The 19792-nt window shown below is 45.5% G+C and overlaps 2 protein-coding genes across 2 annotated transcripts in view; both read left to right on the forward strand.

Annotated features, from left to right (window-relative positions):
* The window catches only part of ptpn11b (protein tyrosine phosphatase non-receptor type 11b), a 306181-nt gene that overhangs the window by 113255 nt on the left and 173134 nt on the right, over positions 1-19792 (forward strand). The gene's annotated exons all lie outside the window — the stretch shown is intronic.
* Positions 1-19792, forward strand: part of agrn (agrin) — a 228851-nt gene that overhangs the window by 77412 nt on the left and 131647 nt on the right. The window contains exon 3 of the mRNA XM_084016344.1: positions 16741-16779. Coding sequence (XP_083872470.1) covers positions 16741-16779 — 39 coding nt within the window. The remainder of the gene's footprint in view (positions 1-16740; positions 16780-19792) is intronic.

Below are 19792 nucleotides of genomic sequence, written 5' to 3' on the forward strand. Positions count from 1 at the left end.
GAGGCTGATGAAGATGAAGACCGACGGCCATGAGAGAAGGACATGTAGAAATCCATACACATACATACTGGTCTCATGTACTGTATGTCCACGTCTATTGATTCACAATATGAATGGATTTGTATCACCTAAGTCTGCAATGGTGTTCTACCGCAAGGTCCATCCATCCATTCATCCATCCATCTATCCATCCATCTAGCCATCCCATCCATCCATCCCATCCATCCATCCATCCCATCCCATCCATCCATCCCATCCATCCATCCCATCCATCCATCCCATCCATCCATCCATCCATCCATCCATCCCATCCCATCCATCCATCCATCCATCCATCCCATCCATCCATCCATCCATCCATCCATCCATCCATCCATCCATCCATCCCATCCCATCCATCCATCCATCCATCCATCCATCCATCCATCCATCCATCTAGCCATCCCATCCATCTGTACTCAAGGACATATGGGAGATTTCAGCTTCAGGCGAATGCCTAGAAAGCAACCTAGACTGCTCCCAGACAAATATATTTTACACCTACGGGCATCTACAATGCTCACAGGGAGAATATTTACTATGAACTGGTTCATTCAAACCATGGACCTTCTTGATGTGAGTATCCAGTGGTAACAAAAACTCAAAATTGACATTCTAAAATTGATCAGGAAACTCAAAGGTCCCTTTGATTGCTGAGCTAATGATAACGCACACATATTGATTGATTTGATCCCTCTGTCCAAACTCCAGATCCTAGACCAGCACAAGGCAGATGCTTTACAGCAACTTCGATTCATGTCACTTTTTTTTTTTTTAAATTTAATCTGCTTTGCTTTTTGAGGATGCACTGTACCTCCACCTTTGTCGGCACATGTTTGAAGGTATAATTGAGGCCAATCACCGGGGAAGATTGAGGTTTTTCTGTTGTGACCCAGCATCAAACAGAATGATACTTTATTGATCCCTGTGGAGAAATCCTCTTTACTCTTGTCTGCTTAAAGATGGAGGTCAGAGATCAGGCTTAGCCACAGGACAGCACTCAGGAGCTGGGTGCGGTATAGAGTCTTGCTGAAGGACACTTAAGCAAGCCGGACGTTTGTCAATGCAGAAGTTTGAAGCTGGCTTTTCAAGCTCATTAGCTGTCTTGGTGAGTAAGGTAAATTATTGTTGGCTGTTGAAAAGGGAGGTCATGAAACATCAGTAAGTCCATAAAACTGGCTCTTGCATCTCTGCCTGCCGAGGCTTTTTTCCAGTCTTAAACTATTGAAGAAGGAACCATTGAACCGTCAAGTTTTCTTCTTTGTATCCATTTCTCCAGCAGATGTTTAGCAGACCATTTATTTTAACCCTGTAGCACCTTGTGGCATTTGCAGGAAGAGGTGTTTGTCTCTATATATCCTTCTGTCTTTTCGTGTGAATGCCAAGTCATTATGCTTATCTTGTGCCAATGTGTGTGTGCTTGAGAGTCTCTGAGCATTTTGTGGCTGGAAAGAAAGGCGCTAAAGCCTTGTTGTTGACAGACAGCTGGTTTTAGGGTTATAAGAGGGTATATTGTTGTCTGTCAGCCGGCTGAGTAGCCGTACGATGGTTCTTTACCATGTTCTTTCTGCACTCTACGGCCAGTAATGACCCTCTTTCTTGGATTTGGTGCAAACCGCCAATGACACTGACCTCGCTAACAAGTGAGCTCAGGATACAGCAGTGCAGACCAAGAGCAGGAGAGTTCACTATACTTTTCCTTCACCGGCAGAATGTTGATGATGGTAGTGGTGTTCGTAATGGCTGGAGATAAATTGACCATTAATTTAAAGTTCCTAGTTCGGACCAAAACTTAAAATCAATAAACATTGACGTCAACTTCAAGGTTTCATTCGAGAGAATGTCCTCCCAAGAAGGACAGCATCAATCGTTTCAGCAAGTGTGCCAAAATTACACGTTTACTTTCAACTCTAGCAGCCAGAGTAACAATGACGAGAGCCAAGTCTATGTCCGTGTAGATGAAAGGTTCAGCAAAATCACGGTGATGGCTGTTTGTTTCCTTTTTCCAACCAGTAGTCAACGTTTTTTGGGGGGCGACTGTGGCTCAGAGGTAGAGCGATCGTCCTTGTGGAACATTGGCATGCCAAAGTGTCCTTGTGCAAGATACTGAACCCCAAAATTATCCCTGCAGGCTCTATGTGAATGTGAGGGAATGAGTTAATTAAATTAGATCCTGATGGGCAGGTGGCTCCTCTGACAATGAATGTGTAGACTAAAGTGTCTTGAGTGGTCGAAAAGACGATAAAAGCACTATAAAAATGCAGCTCCATTCATTAAGAAGGTTTCTTAGAGCGTGGTCAGGATCGTTCCAAATCCTTAACCATGTGATTGTTACACGGCAATTAAGGTCCCATTTAACCTAAACTATGATCTTACCTTTAACCTGAGCCTAAGTGGTTAAACCCAGCCAAACTTTAGCCACAGTGTTTCAAAGTCATCAGACGGTTTTATTTTTCAACAGTGATTTGCATGATGGAACAAACGCTGATAAATGATGTCATCCTGCTGAACGGTGTCAGATGACAAAACGTTTCCATGTGCCACTCCAGTGGCCACGGACAGACATCGTATTTTGTCTTTAACTTTGGAGGACAGAATTGTTGTTTTGTTCAGTGACTGATTTGCTTGTATGCACATTAAAACCTGTCACCAGTTTGATTTGTCTACAGCTCATTTCATTCGCACCTGCTTGCTAATAGTAAGTGTTCGTGGTTTGCATTTACGCCTGAACTTCATTGGTTATCTGTCTATCAGTATCAAAGCCTCCGAATGCAGGATGCATTTTAATACCTGCTGTTAAGCGGGTCGTTCGTTTTTCCTGACTGTGATTGCAGCCAGAAAACAGCTATTTCGTCATTGTGGCACACATTTTCATTAGTCTTCTACTTTCAGCGCACAGCCGTGTCTGACTGCACTCTTAACCAAAAGGAAGTAGAATTATTTACTAGGAAGGAAAAAAGGAGTAGCAAGGAAGCTGTCTAGTTTGAGAGAAAAACTTGAGCACATGGCGTCTGATTAGGCATATAAATAATTTATAGCCATTTCATTTATAGGCTGCGTCTCAACAAGGGGGTATTGCTCGCCAATTAATATTCCCTCTCTGCCCTCTATCTGAGAGGATCCGGCGTGATGTACAGCCAGCAGCCAGTGACGGGGAAAAAAGAGGAATGGAAGGGAGGAGCTTGAGTTTGTTTCTCTAAATGCAAATGAAAGGGTCCCACTGTATAATAGCTTGTCACTGTAAGCTTTGATGTCAGAAAGCCGATCACGTAAATCTGCTTGTATACAATATGAATATGTCACAGTGATATATGTTGATCCGTCATGCTATAGCCAAACAATGGTAAAGGCAACAGTAATGTTCTATTCTTGAAAAAGCAGGGTTGTATGTAAAACACAAGGGATTTGCTGCATGGTAGAACATAAAGGCTTTGATGCAGCCAGAATCTAAAATAGTGCAATTTCTAGTTGAAATCAACGTGCAATGTTCCACTTCAGACATGCTGCTCATTAAATAACTGAAATCTTTTTATTTTGCAAGAAATGTAAAAAGAAAAAAAAATCCATTTCTGTCTTGGCATCGTTCCCCTCCGTGGGCAGCAGCGTATCCCCATGGCCTTAGCATTTTGAGCTTTTAAATTGATATAGAAATTACACTTTCCTGTCTTTCCTGGGTGTTTTTTCTGAGATTACTGTTAATGGTGATAATCAGGGCTCCTACACAGCTCTCCTCTCCTCCTCTGTGTTCCCTAGCATCTAACTCAGGCTTTATAATTGGTGCTAATACAATACCTGAGATTACTAAAGCACACTGTTTTCAGTGCCTCAGGGTGTGTTCAGGCTCCACATAAAGTCAACTTTAGGGGTAGTGGCGTACCATATGACCTATGTTGTGAACTTGACATACATAGCAAATTGAAAAACTTTTAACTGAAAATTGCATGTATCCTGAGGCTTTTTGACTCCATGTAATACACAAGACACGAGAAAAACAAACAAGACAGAACTGTAATTCTGTAAATATTTGTGTGCAAGTCTGAGCTGTCACACAAACACATCACATCATAAGTTGCTAGCTACAACATCTGCGCATTGGCTCGTCTGGATGAATGAACCCAGAATGCAAAAACACTCCAGTAGTCATATTTGTGTGAGTCACATAACTTTTTATTTATTAATATATGGCAAACTGCTCAAATGTATTGATGTTACACAAAAGCCAGCCTTACGCATGTCCTCTGTCCACACCTATGCAAGGTAAGCCACTGTTGGGATCAGCCATATTCAAAGGACTGGTAATGACTGGTCATCACACGGCTCCCACCACTTTCTCTGCATGATGGGGCCAGTGTGACTTGGCGGGTTCCCCGAGACAGATGGCTGACTTGGCCAGAGACTGACATCTGTATCGTCCTTCAGCTCCATCGGCCTTTTCCTGTGTAAAGTCTGTAAGAGCCACCCACTCCTGTGATTCCCTGCGCCTAGCCTTCCTGCACCGCTGCCACAATTAGCGCCATATGCCAGCCACACGGCCAAGTGTCACGCTCAACCCATTCTGCATATAACTGCCAGGTGGCTCTGTTACTCTTCCTGCCTTTTATTTTTCTGTCTCTCTGTTTTTTTTTCTTCTGCCATTTCATTATTTGTCATTATTTACCTGCCATTGCCCCTTCATTCGAATAATCCTGCCGGCTATTAAAGAAAAATATTGGTGCTGACAACCTGAATAAACAGGACAAGGCTGTGGAGCAGCCAGGGGGGTTTAACGTCCTGTAATGATTATTGTTGTGGGTGTTGATGATCGTGTAGGAGGGGCTGGTTAGAAAATCACAGTTGGTTAATGATGAGTTTCTCCTTCCTGAATGAGTTTCTCTTCATTTAGAAGAACAGCGGGAAAGGAAGGAGAAGGCCTGAGAACATCAGCCTACGGGCTAGGATCGACAGCTTCTTGCTCCAGATGAGCCCCGAGGCGATGAATATCATCATCGCCTTATGAATATCATCATCGCCTTATGAATATCATCATCGCCTTATGAGTTGGAACTGAGTGTCCGGAGGTGGACAGGTCCTGGATGAGACCCTGGGCTAAGAGCTGGCTCAGAGTAGGCTGGACAACTGGTCACGTAGCGTAGGACGAAGTGGGAGCAAGAGACTAATGTAGCCAGAAGTGTTGAGGGTGTACATGTGGATCATATTGACGGGAGACTCCTCTGTGGAACCATGAACAGCATCAGCTGGAGGACTAGATCCTGTACCTCAATGCCAGATGACCCTCGTGATCCACGAATGTGTGAACATTCACGTTGGCTCTGAGCGGCGTTTCATTGCTATCAGCGCCAAGAGTGTACCCACGTTGCCATCGGATAGTGGGTGATGTGAATGTGTCACATCGCGAGTGGAGCCGGCCGCATGTGGGAACTCGCTCATTCACAGTTACATCAATGCTGCACAATAGTAGTGTCATCCACTGAGTCGGAAGGAGCGTCGTCAGGAAAGCAGGTTCTGTTATCTCAATATTCAATTCTACTGAGACCCGGTTGGATAAAATCATTGAGTGATGTCATGAACCATTTGTAACTCATTTTGCACAGCTGTTTGCATAGTTTAGAAGTACAATATTCCACTGCTGGTTTTGTTGTATTTGGATTTGTTTTGAGCTTTTTTTACTTCTGTAGTTAAGAGCCAGACTGCATAGATTAACTGTTTTGATTTGCATATACAAACTGAGACAAATTAAAGGAAACACACATATAAATGAGTGGAGAAACACACCAAATGCAGAGTCTTCCGTACAGGACACAAGGGATCTTTGGGTGGTTTGATGGGACTGAAAATGATGTGAATAATATGCTACGGCCTCCATGGTTACCAGACGTCGACTCAGCGGACCACTTATGTGTGGTGCTCGGCAGTGTTCGGACGGACTGACCTCCCATTTATTTCAATGAATTGTGCTCCAGCAAAAATGCAAGGCAGTTGAAACTGTCTCACACTGTGATTGCCAAAGTGCACACTGCTGGTGAAGTGTGTTTTAATGTGAAATTTGACTTTTGATCTGGAAGTCATTGTGATGTGTTAACTTATAACTGATAACTAGTTCATTATAGTCTAGAGTGGCTTTACATTCATGGATTAATGACTCTGACTGGCCTAACATGCAGGGCTGTTTTAGTCAAGTGGACATACGGGGAATCATCATGTTCATCCCTTCAGTTGAGTTTCCCAAACTCATACATTTGTAGAAGCTATGACAAAGAGCATATCAGCTATTCTGGAGGCTTGTGCTGATCCAACATCTTACTCAGACATGCTTATTTTTCTTCTAATTTGTCTCCCATCTGTTAAAATCCGATTTCAGTTCACAGATTGTGAAACAAGTATTGGACATTTCCAAAAGGAAATGCTCTTTTTAACCATGGAATGCAGTCTTTGGTTTGCTTGGTTACCATGATATTACTAGCCAGAGAAGCGTCTCGTTTCATCCGTCCTCGTGCCTCCCGCTCTGTTTCCTTGACTCCCAGTTCAGCAGGGGTTAATGCTGTTAGCCACGCACAGCTGCTAGAGGCCCTCGTCTTGTCGTCGCTAGATGAGCGGAGCTCAGTTCGGAGGCCTGATGACTGGGAAGTCTGGGAATCTGTTGGACGCTGCAGCGACGTCTGACTTATGTTGATTGGAGTTAATGCCGCAGCGAGACAATTGGCCCACCTGCTAGCATTTCACCGCCGCAGCCTACTGGGCGAGGAGTCTGGGCTGCCCTCCACCAGCATGTCTGCACGGTTGGATGCACATGAAGAATTCATCATGGCCTTCTGATGTCGGACTAATGTGCGGAATTTGTGGACTCGACTACAGAGTTTGCTACGAAATTAGATACACACATGCACATTTCCAAGTCATGTAATGTGGGCCAGCGGGGTCATATAAATACATTCCAGGAAATAAGTGTCAACTGTCAGGTTGAGCTCTGAGACGCAGTTGGCGGAAGCAATCCGACTTGCTGCAGATTTCTCATTATAACACATGCACATGCACCAAAACACAACATGACACATATCACAGTGAATTATCTTGGAAATGAATAGTGGAGTGGGCCAGTAGACAGGCTTTAGTACAGGAAATTACCAAATCTGTTGAAAATGTTAACAGACTTCTCTTCTTTCCTTTTCATCAACATCATTAAAAGCCTCATTTACAATGGGCAGCAGGGAAGGATGATCTCTAATGCCATTAGTGAAGGCAGCAGCTTTGCTTTTGATAGCTCCTGCTTTGAAAAAAGGACAGAATCCCCACTCTAATGGGGTGTTGGTGTATTCATCAACAGGGATTTTTTTTTTTTACATACTAATGTGCAAAGCCTCTGTTATTGCATTTAGAGATTGTTTATTTGATGAAAAATTCAGTGGAAGAACTCTTTAGAACTACTTCATGATCCGGGATAGCTTTGTGTTACTGAGCTTGAAAAAAGGTAGACGGGAAGCTGGAACGCTGGTATAATTACAACAACACAAAAGTTAGAATCACTTCGTTTAGTGTTTCGTTTCATTAGATCTGAATCAGAAAATGCAGTTTTTGAGATTTTCATCCCTCGGATGCTTAGTCACCTTTTCTCTCTGGGAATCAGCACCGCAGTTAAATAGTTGTTCATGCAAAGTGCTGCAGATGTTGTCTGGGTATTGCTTGGCCACAGATAAAGCACCCTGCATCGCCTGTGTAAACCCACCTGATCATATCAAATGCTTTACCTTTCAAATCTTTGAATCCTAGATGTTAAGAGAATTGGTACAGTTAGCAAGGGGAATTTGAACATGCACACATTCACATATCCTGCTCCTTGTGTCAGAGCAGTGCGAACGAAGCTTTGAGCTTTTGGATACAAAAGGGTGCTGACTGGATACTTTCATCACTGCAATGTTGCCTGCAATTTGTCCTTTGACCGTGATGCAGTCCAGGTGGGAAGTAGCTTGTGTTTGAAATGTATAAAGATGATGCAGAAAGAGAGAAAATATCTCCTATCTTTCCTTGATGTTGGTTTGATTACAAAAGGAAGGAGAAAAGAAAGTAAATCTCAGTGGGGTGCGGTGTGCTCCTCACAGGATAATCCTTCTGGCCTTTTGGAGGAAAAATTGTCATTCGGCAAAGGCAGCAACTGTTTTCTCTTAGATCAATTAGATCAACGGCAGTCAGCCAGAAGACCAGGATGCGTGCTGGGCTGCACACACACACACACACACACACACACACGCACCCACACACACGCATGCACATGCACTCACACGCACGCACACACACACACTCTCCCTTGATTGAAGTATCATTGTAAATCACTTATTCAACTTGACAAATTCCTCACCCTCTGCATAAAGAGTAGTGTGCGTGCGCACACACACACACACACACACACACACACACACACACACACACCCATGACTATATACACTCATCAACTTTTCTCCTGCCAGATCATTAAACAAGAGAGCAGCTCCTTTGCCTCCTTAATGGAAATTACCTTTTCAAAGCCCTCAGAGTGAGAGAGATGTTAACCTTGTGCACTACTCATGGCATTAAAAATGGATCAAAGCAGCCCAGCTTTGATGTCCACGGAAGATCTTATATGGGTCGTGCTGCCAGAGCAGAGCCGGGCTGACACCCTATCGCCCTCTGCTGGGAGAACTAGGCGTTTGGTGCGGTGACGTCGTGGTGCTGTGCACTTCTGTGGATACTAATTGCTTTAACCCCTTGCCACACCAGAGATTCCCACTCGTTGGGACAATAAGCGTGATGACAAAGACACCGTTGTAGATAAAAGTGAAACAAAAGAGAGGCAGTAAATAAGCGAGCAGCTGTTTCCTTTTTCTTTTCAGTCGGTCCATCAATCAGGTTTTGTTATGCAATGTGAGAGCTGATGTGGACTCTCTGGGGTCACGTGTCTGGGTGGGCGGGAGGCACCTCTGGTTGGGTGGGGATGATGATGATGATGATGATGGGGGGATGAACTCATGATCCCCAGCAGGCATTCTGAAAACCTGACTCCCCTCGTATTAGTCTACCCCGCCGAGCTCAGCTAAAGCCTGGGAATGAACACTCTGTCTTAAGAGATAAATGACTTTGGGGGAAAGCAAGATCATCTACCTGTGTACATGTGTGTGTGTCTGTGTGTGTGTGTGTGTGTGTGTGTGTGTACTCTAGTGTGACTATGTATCCAAGTTACGTGAGGCTGAAAACAGATAGAGATAAAAAGATAGACAGAGCCATTTTGCTGTGTTTGTGTGTGTGTGTGTGTGTGTGTGTGTGTGTGTGTGTGTGTTTCTGTTAGACAGAAAAGGCAATTGTGTGTGCATTCATGCAATTCCTCTGTGGATGCAGACACTGTGCATCACCGTGTGTAAAGCACAGAGTGGGGGGCAGGCAGAGATGGAGACACAGATAGAGAGTGAAGAAAAAAAAACACATAAATAATTGATGATAGATGCCGCCTTGCATCTGGCGCCTGCTGCCGTTGAGCTTGTTCAAAGTAGATATTGATGCACGGTCTTGCTAAAACACAGCGTAACCACCCCTCTAGTCTGACCTCGTTATCACATTAAAAGAGCAACAATGCATTGCTTTTAAAACGCACAAACTATTTTATGCCATGAAATAGATGCAAATGTTTACGCCTCAGATCATTTGCCAGATCTGCCTTTACTCCTCCCCCCTTCATCATATCATAAAACAACAGGGGAGATAAGAAACCTATTCATAACCGTCTTAAAAGTGAGTCGTAAAAAAAGGGATCCAAATGGGATTTTTAATGACTTGATTGGCTTGCATGTGTGGAATGCATGTGAAGTGTCTCAGGCTTATAACTACACTGGTGGCACAGATCGGTCAAAAACTCTTTGGGGAGACTCAATATGTGATTGACTTTATTGCATTTAAGTTTTGCTCCCTCCCCCTGCAGGCCTGTTTCCCCTCAGTTTGCCTCATTAAGTCTTTGTGAAAATGCCCCAGCGCTTGTGGAAGAGACTTTCTTTTGATTAGGCTATAAACAAATGGAGGAGTTGGTTGACATCTCCCAAGACCGTAGCCCTCTTTTGTTTTGCTGCTGCACTGTTGCTGCCCTCCTCCCCGCTCTGACAGGACTCGAGTACTATTCCCTAAAGCCTTTATTCTCGCTCATTTTCTTTTTTTTCCCGTTCACTCACCCAACTCCTTCCCCTCCTCCCCTCTGCCTTTGTTAAAGACAGCCCCTCAACCACTCCCCCCACCTCTCTCTCTCTCTCTCTCTCTCTCTCTCTCTCTCTCACTCACTATCTCTCTCGCTCTCTCATTATGTGCTCATCCGTTCCGCCGGCTGAGGGCTGAGAGAGGAGCGCACAGGAGGAGAGTGTTTGGGAAACCAGCAACACGCCGCTGCTGTTTTCTCCAGCAGGAAAAAGAAAAAAAAAAAGAAAAAGTGGACCGAAGTGTCGGGAGCTGCTTTTCCTCCTCCTCGCCCGCGTTCTACTTCCTCTCTTCACTCTCTCCGTACGGCCGTGTCCGTCTGCTGACTTCTCTCATTGACTCGCTCCTCTCTGCTTCAGCTGGCTGGCTGAGCGCGCTGACACTGGGACCGCTACCTGCTGCCTTGGGATTAAGCGCGCTATGAATACCCGGAGCATAATTTGTTGTTTTGGCTGCCAGTGAATGTTTGATCCCCCACAGAGGAGAAGCTGGTGCATAAATCCTTGCGGCCAGGACACTGGGAGCACCTCTGGACTAAGACGATCCAGGCAGTGAAAGAAGGGGACTGGATGCTTGAGGAAGGGTTTTAAAAGAGAGGCGATGGACCAGAGGAAGAAAGAAAAGACTGGACAAGTTCTTTCCTGAAAGGCAGAAATAGATCAACCTCAGTCTCAGGGAGGATCAGAGCGCATTGAGAACCTTTTCCTCTCATTATATGCACAGGATTCTCTTTTAGGGTGCTGACATAGTGGAAGAAAGCCCAACAAATCTCCGCCTCAAGCTTCTTGCTTGATTTCTGATCACAGACAGGTTTTTCTCCTTTTCTCTCAACGGGTCCATTCATTTAGAGCGTCTCTGTGTTTTGCTGCTCATCCGTGGCTGCTCGGGGGGAGAAGACGGCTCTGCACTGACAGGATCGAGTGGGGATTGCGATCGTTCTCCTCCTACAACTTTTTCTCCCCCATCTCCGCCACTTCTGACCTGCTTTCGGCCCCAGCGCTCCGGCGGGGGTGTGGGGGTGTGGGGGGGTGCAGCTGCGTCCCCACTCCACGAGTCTGTCCGGGAATAAAGGTTATTGAACCGAGGAGTGGCATGCACGCAGGAGCGGAGGGGAGGAAAAACAAACCATCTCCGTGAACCCGAGAGCATATGGTTTAGCGAGTGGCAGCCAGCTGCTCTCCAGCCTTCCCGCTGACCACGCCACAGCAGATATAAGTTTGCTCCGTGTCAGGTTTGATCGTGCTGTTGTTTTCTATCTCCTCGCCGTGACAGAGGCTCGCAGACAATAAGCCAAAGGAGCTAGTCTCCAGTGGATACAAATACGGAGTTGTGTCGAGTAATAGGCACAGCCACAGGAAGGCTAAAAGAGATGCTCGGCTGTCACCTCTTAGGGAAATACCTGTGACACATGTTGTTGGTGAGCACCAGACCTTGGCTTGGTTTCTAAAGACCTTTGACAAGGAAAGGAGGGGGAGGGCCCTCGGAGCCTGTGTCCCCCCAGATCCCTTTCACGTCCCTCTAATTACCAGTCGGGGTCACTGGGAAGAAAAGGAGAGTTTCAGTTTGTGGATTTACTGTTGGCCCGTTGGAAGTTTCCTGTGTGGATCTTTGACAATTCACAGTGCCCACATTCTCCGGCACATATTTTTTGGCTTCGGTGACACACATACATCCCAGAGGCACACTGACGCACATTTACAAACACATTATCACCACCCACTTAAATCCACACACACGTTTGCACTGTAAGTATAAACCTCATTACATCACACAGTCACAGATTGAAAGCCATTAGTTTGTCTTTTTTTTTCTAGTGTGCACAGTATAATGGAGGTTGTGTGGACAGGTGGGGGGCTGTAGGAGTCCAACATCCCAGTTCCCCTGTCTGTCTTTTTCCCCCAAATGGATGTCATTATCTCTAAAAATGTGTTGCCTGGAAACCGCTGAAAGCTTGCTGTTGCGATTCTCTGACAGGAAGAGTCACCGGGTGCACGCCACGGTGCACAGCTGGAACTGCAGCTGAAACACCGGCCATTACGCGTCTTTCCCCCCCCACTTCCCATTTTATCTTCATCTTCATCCTCTGACCTCACCCCACCGCCATCATTTTTTCAAACGGGTCTTTGGGCACCCCTCGTCGCCCTCCTCGACCCGTCATCTCCTCCACCCTGGAGGGGAGGGGGTCGTTGGAGTGGAGCATGAGCGGGTGCCACTATCCTTCGCCACCACCACTGGATCAGGACCGCAGGTACCAGCACAAGGTGTCCCTGGTGGTGCGCTACTTCATGATCCCCTGCAACATCTGTCTGATCCTGCTGGCCACATCGACACTGGGCTTCGCCGTGCTCCTGTTCCTCAACAACTGTACGTTGGTTCAACAGAAACACACCATTGTATTTTCACAACACCTACATGTATGGGCCACTGCTCGGCAGTGGAATACCCTAATTCAGTGTATTGACGCAGCCGTTTAGACCCAATTTAGCTGTGAATAAATTATTTTGCGCTGTATCTTTTGTACAGTTTATGCATAAAATCTCCTTGTTGAAACCAATACCCCAAATCACGCTTGCTTTACCTCTCCCGACAGCCTTATCTGCACTTGAAGTAGGGACAACAAGGCATCTGAAGCTGCAGCCCCCCTTTCCTTGATTCTGTGTTTGCAGGCTTACGGAAATGCCTCGTATCTCCTCTCCAAAGCCTTGGCATTTACTTTGAACTGCAGGCGGCTAAATGCCTTCGGAGGATGAAAACATGTCGTCTGGCCCGGAAAGCCTAAACCCTCTCGTCATCTGCCCACGCTGCATTACTCTTGTCCCACTGTGCATTAAAAGTACAGAGGCTCATTAGCAGTCACAGTGTTTGTGTGGCTTAGGAAGTTTCGATGGTGACATCACACTCGATTCTTGGTTGAAAAGGTTTTCTGATGAGAGGTACTTGCTTTAGTTAAACTTCTGTTGAACCCCATGCTGGGTTTCATGTTTCAACATTGGCGCCGATACAATATGTGAGTGTTTAAGGAGTATTAAGATCTGGTACTCAGCCCTACTCAGAGCAGGTTATGCTTAAAGGGCCGATGTGCCTTCACCTGAGCCTGTTAGGACTGTCCACAACCAAATACATTCTTACTGACACTTTGTCCATTAGTCAATTAGTTAATTTATTCAAGAGAGCTGTCAAATTCACTTCTTCTACAAAGAATCAGACTTTAAATCTAATATTTACTGGAGATGTGTCCCAGGTTTCTTGAGAATAAGTATCCAGCATGTTAAAAAGGATAAAAGGATCGACCCAAGGAATCTCAGTTGATTGAGTCAAAAATATTTTTAATCAAATATGCAACTTTTCATTACATTCCCAATAGCATACCTTCAGCTGTTCCCGTCTACCACTGTTCAGTCTCCTAACGCTCTCACAGACTTCCACAAATCTATTTCTGAGTGCCTTGCCAATTTAGACTGTTAAAGGCTGAAGTCTCAACCGTCCAAAGTTGGCTGCTTATTATTCAAAGCTTGTGCCCCATAATGATTTGCACCCTATTAAGTGAGAAAATACAGCAAATAAGCACAGTTGAAGTGGTATTGGAAGAGAACGTCATTTACATGGATGCTGTTCCATGTCAACTCTTCTCTTTTAGTCTGTGATCAGGCCGAAGGAAGTCTTTGCATCAGGCTACATCCTTTCTAGGTGTGTGTCTTTCTGTCATCTTCGTCAGCCTTTTCCTTCTCATTCCAGTTGGTGGACTGTGGAGGACTAGGGGAAGGATGGTTCATTTGTTCCCTCGCCTCCGTGTTATCGAATCACTTTCAGGCAGACAGATTCTATTAGATTTAATACAAACTGTGTTAAGCAATGGCCAATCTTCACCTCTGAGATGACGGTGGGGGGGGGATGAAATGAAAGAGGCCCTTTTATGCTGCCCCTCACCATGCAGCCGCAAGGACAGCTGTATAGGATAGTGATCGCTCTGGTAGCGGTGACGTGTGTGTGTGTGTGTTGGGAGGAGGGGTGTTAGAGGAGCAGCACAGCCTCAGATTCTCTCTTACTATTGTCACCACATGGGGGTGAGGCATGTCCACGCACACACACATTCAGTGAACCCCCACCGAAGCCCGTTCGCCTGCCAGCAGAGCCCACACTCGGGTTTATCATTCCGCGTGACGATACATCAACCACACCAATAGGGGAGATGACACACATTTAGTGATACACCCCTCATCCTGCACATGGCTAAATGTCACAGTCAGACACATATTGATTTGCTGAAGATATAAGGTGAATGATGGCCACGCTCTGACATTCACACGGAAGCTGGCGCAGGCTCTGCCAGGTGCAGAGGGAGATGGGAGAGGCTGATATGCGTATGGGAAGACCTTATCTTGTCCTTTCATTATGGAAATGTGACGAAATCGTTTAGCGTCGCCTCCTCCGTCGGGCTCCTTCTGATTCGCCTTGTGCGACAGTACGCCTGTGTGTGCTCGTGTGTGTTCAGCCGTGTTTACGTATGCGAGACAGGAAGCGCGGTCTGCGCGCGGATGTCTGTTTTCTTGCGCGTGCTCCTCCACACTCCCAGCAGAACTTCTTCCCTCGCGCCAATTTCTGTTTCACTCGTTTCATACGTTGTCTTGAACCCCCCCAGATGGAAATCAGTTACCGTCAAGACTGACTGGAAAACAGCTTCAGCCGACACTTCATTATTCACCTCCAGCAGCAGCCTCGCCTCCCCTCTCCTCATTTCTCTCTCTCACACACACACACACACACACACACACACTCACTTTCTCTCTCTTTCTCACCCCGAAGCCCCAGCTGTTGACAAGCAATTGTAAGCGAGCCTAAATTTAAAACTCAGCTGTGTCTTGCGATGCCGACGGGTTTTGCCGAAAGCCTCCGCCACGGCGGTTTGACGGAACCGTGGAAAATGTGTTAGCGGGGTAATTGATGTGATGTGTTTTATCTTCCTCATTATCCCTCGCGGTGCAGAGACATCGGAGAGATGGCTGGCTGGCTGGCTGCACATCCTTTTCTCAATGTGCGTGTTGGTGCAGGCAGCTCTGACAACTCGCCCGAGCTCTGCTTAGTGAGTCAGACAGCCCAGTTGTCTGCGACGGTGCAGATGGTGGTTTGGTTGGAGCTTTGCTCGGCACTCTGCGCCCTGACACACTGTGACCAGTGTGGTGTGATGGCCTTCGACCAACACGTTGTGTTCTTAAGAGGCCTTTTGTGTGTGGAGTCCCCTGGGTGCATGACACCAAAATTTGTAGATCACAACTTTTTCTTCCTGATTTGTATGTTTGTCAGAAATAGATACAATGGGGCTGGATATGTTTTCGTTATTTTTTTATACATGATGTCGGTTGGCTTATAGCTTCCCATCATTCAGTGCAGCATCTCTGTGGTATCTGGGTATGACCTGCTTAACGGCAGATTTGCCGCTCAAAATGATGTTTTTCAATTAATTAGCCAACATAGAAAAATAACAATCAAAAATGATTTGGTTCCATCATCTCAACTATGAGAAAGCTTGCTATTTGAAATGAAATGGTGTGTTTGTTGAACAATATAAACACTATGAAGATGCCCCCCTGGGGCTTCAGGAAAAAGCTTTTTCACTATTTTGTAGGATTAAAAATCCATGGTGTAATCTCGAAATAATCATCAGATTAACGATAAAAATAAATGTGAGTTGCAGCTAATAGTTCCATTTGTGCTTGATTTGCATTTTGTCACAATATCCCCTATTTTCCTACTAAACATTGTTAAAGCAAACGACATGCACCTCCATATCATCAGCTCTTATTGATGCGTATACATTGCCTTCTAAGATTGTCCTTGTTTCCAAGCGTTCAGGTGTCACAACTGCACAGGACTCAGGTTGCATGAGCTGGGTCCCCAGAGAGATACTCCATACTGAGTGATTTGATACTACAGGTGTTGTTTTATGGCCCCCACGAACCGACAAGCCTTATGTCATCGTCCGCTGGGTGTTGACCAGGAGAGTAGCATGATGTCATTTGATATAGTAAGAGGGGGAAAGGAAATCTGATTTATTCTGCATGTGGTTGCTGGGGGTTTGGGACTGAGCCAGTCAATGTGTACTGTATGTCATCAGGGCTGTGGAATGTCATATCTTATCTCACACTCACTCGCTCCAACTTATCTCACGCTCACACACAAAAAAACACATCCCTTCCCGCGTGCTTTCACTTCTCATGTTCTCTCACAATATATCACAAGTCATGCGGTGTGGTTTGGGATGGAAACACGATAGAAACAATGAATGACAAAGCAGCAATGATATGGTTATCGCTGAAATATACTCCGTGTACAGTCGCTGCATTAGAATGTCTTCGATAGAAAAGCCAAGTCTCCAGACAGAATCTTTTTCCCTTTTTTTTCTTTTTTTTTGTAGCAACTCAATTACTTGCCCTGCACCCCTGAGAATTCTCTGAACCTCCCCAAAACTAAAATCTTATTCCTCTCTTTTATCTCTTCCAGACAAACCTCCTCACTTCACACCGGCCCAGCCTCCTGATGGTAAGTCCACTGTGGTTTCTCACTGTTCGCCTTCATTGACCGCTGGTGTTTTGGGGTTGTACCTGCGAATAATGACCTCAGACAGCCGATCCCTGCCTTTGAAGTGGGGAGCCGTTTGTGTGCATGTGTGTGTGTGTGTGTGTGTGTGTGTGTGTGTGTGTGTGTGTGTGTGTGTGTGTGTGTGTGTGTGTGTGTGTGTGTGTGTGTGGTTGTGTGTGCGTGTGTGTGTGTGTGTGTGTGTGTGTGTCAGATTTGGCTGCTCTGCTTCTTGTCTCTACACAGTTGGCATGGCAGGCACGTGTCCAGGTCTGCTCAGGGCTTTGATGTGAGAAGGATCTTTTGATGACTTGATTTGATCTGCTCCGCACGGCTAGTTGGGCTGATGTTCAATACCTGTTACCACAGCAGCATTCACATCCTTCTGATAGAGTCTAATGGGATAATATCCACCCCCACCACACACACACACACACCTGCCTTCCCTGGGTTTTCTACATCACCCGGGGCTGCTGGGAGTTTGTGGACCATCTCCACACCTTGTTAGCCACATGCTCTCCTCCCTTCCCGCACATATAAATCTTTGCAATGGGTGCTGCATTGTTTCAGTTGTTTTCTGGCCCAGTAACATGAGCTTTTAATTAAAAAAAACCCAACAACAATTTATTTCCAAAACAGTGGATCTCGGCAAGCTTTAATTGGAGGAAAACAGCTGGTTTTCAAGCTGCTATCATGAATATTTATCAGAGGCAGCGCAGTGAGTCAGTGTTTGATAGACTTTGGTGTTGTATTTTTCTTTTTACTGCACTGACAGACAGCCAGGGATGGACTCCTACTAGTTCTGATGGCATTGTATCATCCCGCTTGTGTGCTTGCTACAAAGCCAGAGGTTCGGAGGGAAAAAACACAAGGAGAAAATGTTTCTAATGATCCCAGCCAGCCAGCTGATGTCAGGGACAAAAGGCCACAGTGGGGGCTTTCTGAATCTGTTCCTGGTAATTGCTCGATCACTCGCCCAACAGGCCAGCTTGTTTGGAAAAAGCGCTTTGCAAAAGATGTCACCTGGAAAATAAAGGAGTATCAAATTAGAGGCGGTTTATGATGAATGCGATTGTCTGGTGGGTTCGGACAATGTTCGCTGTCGATGTGAAATGACTGTGGCGTTGGGCATCGGGAAATAATTGTGCTTGATTGGCGTATTTCTCAACTCGGCCTCACCTGCACATCTGAGGAGTGTGTAAGCATGTCTAGTTTTTCTGCTTTCGCATCCACACTAGACTAGAAACTCAACTGGAACCGGCACAGTTTACAGCAGCTATTTGTTTTTGTTTTAATGGCAAATTAAATTGACAAATGATTGTATCTCACAGAGGGGTCTCTATTTCTGTATATATTGCCATAAAATCTGCCTCTCCAATGGGAAAATGAGAAACAGTGTGCAGCCCTTTTCTGTCTTCCATTGACTTTCCCCCATACAAAGGAAATAACACCCTGCTTATCGATTGAGCCGTTCATTTCCCATGTATTAAAGTTTTTGCTGTCTGAGGGGCACAGTTTGTTTCTGCACTAGTCAACCATTTAAAAGCTGCTGCTAGCCCTTAATTACATTTCCAATAGTTCTGTAGGCTTTGCATCAGAAGCCTATGCTGTTTTAATATGCCAAGCAAAACAAAAGGCAAAGTCTCCAATCAGTGGGGTAAGCCTGCCCTGTGGGACGCAGTTTCTCCGGGTCATTTAACGCTGGAGAGATTAGTGAGACAATTAGAGTTGGCCCAAATAAGACAGTAGGCCACTTTTTGGAGACGCATGGTTTTTACTAGTGGTGGATGGGCGATTTAGAAGATGTTCTAGACCAGCAGAGGGCTAATATAGCTCTGCAATTAGTCAAATGTGCTCCAAAGAGCACAGGCCTTGTTCTACTGAACTCGCCCTGAGTGCCAAGGACGCTCCCCGGTACTCCATTACAGGAAATCACAGACAAGATACCAGGGAGTCTGCATTTTTAAGCAGCCTAATTTGTCTCTGAACTGCCGTTGATGAGACGTTCTTATTAGCGCGTGGAGATTCTGCTGAAAGTAAAGAAATGTGTTCTGCAAATTGCAGCGAGGGAATCTTGGGAAAAAAATGCAGGTTCGGCACAACGTAAGCCGAGCTCTTAGATGATATTTACAGTGTGCACCACCCGCAAATAGCTGACGGATCCTCCCCAGTGAATGGCGTATAATCACCAGTCAAAATAAGAAGTGACAAAAGTCACAAAGCAGCCTTTAATTAGGCTCTTTCTTTGAACGCTCAAAGCAGCGGTTGCTTGGCTCAGGCCAGGCTCATTATTGCCTGTCGTCTCCTGATAATACGACAGGCGTCGTGTGTTTGGCCAAAGCTAGAAAGCTTAGAGAATTTTGTCGCTTGAGGGATTAGTATTGGACTTTGGAAAGGAGGGGTCGTATGCGAGAAATGCTTGAGGCTGTTGGCCCCCAGTTGTCAGTATCCACTTCCAGAGAAGTCGTGTTCGTGTACTGGTTAAGGGCATATAAAGGAGGAAGTACGGATACGATCTCTAGTCGATTTAAGAAGGATTATTACTTAAACAGGTATTTATGTCATGTGATGGATGTATTTGTAATTGAACAAGGGCGGGTAGATTATAACTTCTTGAAGACCGTTTCAAGGACTTCAGGCTGACAGGACAATCAGGTGTAGACGGCTCCCTGGAGCTTTCCTTCATTTCATCCTATTACAACCTTTGCTAACCACACACTGGGCAAACAAGAGCCAAAATAGACCAGAGAGGTCTTCAGTGACTGTCGCCGTCTCCAGTCTGTTGCACCGGAGCCCATTCCCTCTGAATCCTTCAATTTCGCATTTTTGTCGCTGACAGGGTTCCCCAGAGGATGCTCCTCACTGACAGACAAAATAAACCCAGGACTGAAATGTGATTTGATCTTAGATGGTGGGATGCCTTTTAAAAAGAAAAGTGCCAGTGGGCTCACTTACTTAGAGAACACTGCCTCTTCCT

This window comes from Eutrigla gurnardus (genome assembly GCF_963514095.1).
Source record: "Eutrigla gurnardus genome assembly, chromosome: 8".
In the NCBI taxonomy this organism is placed as follows: Eukaryota; Metazoa; Chordata; class Actinopteri; order Perciformes; family Triglidae; genus Eutrigla; species Eutrigla gurnardus.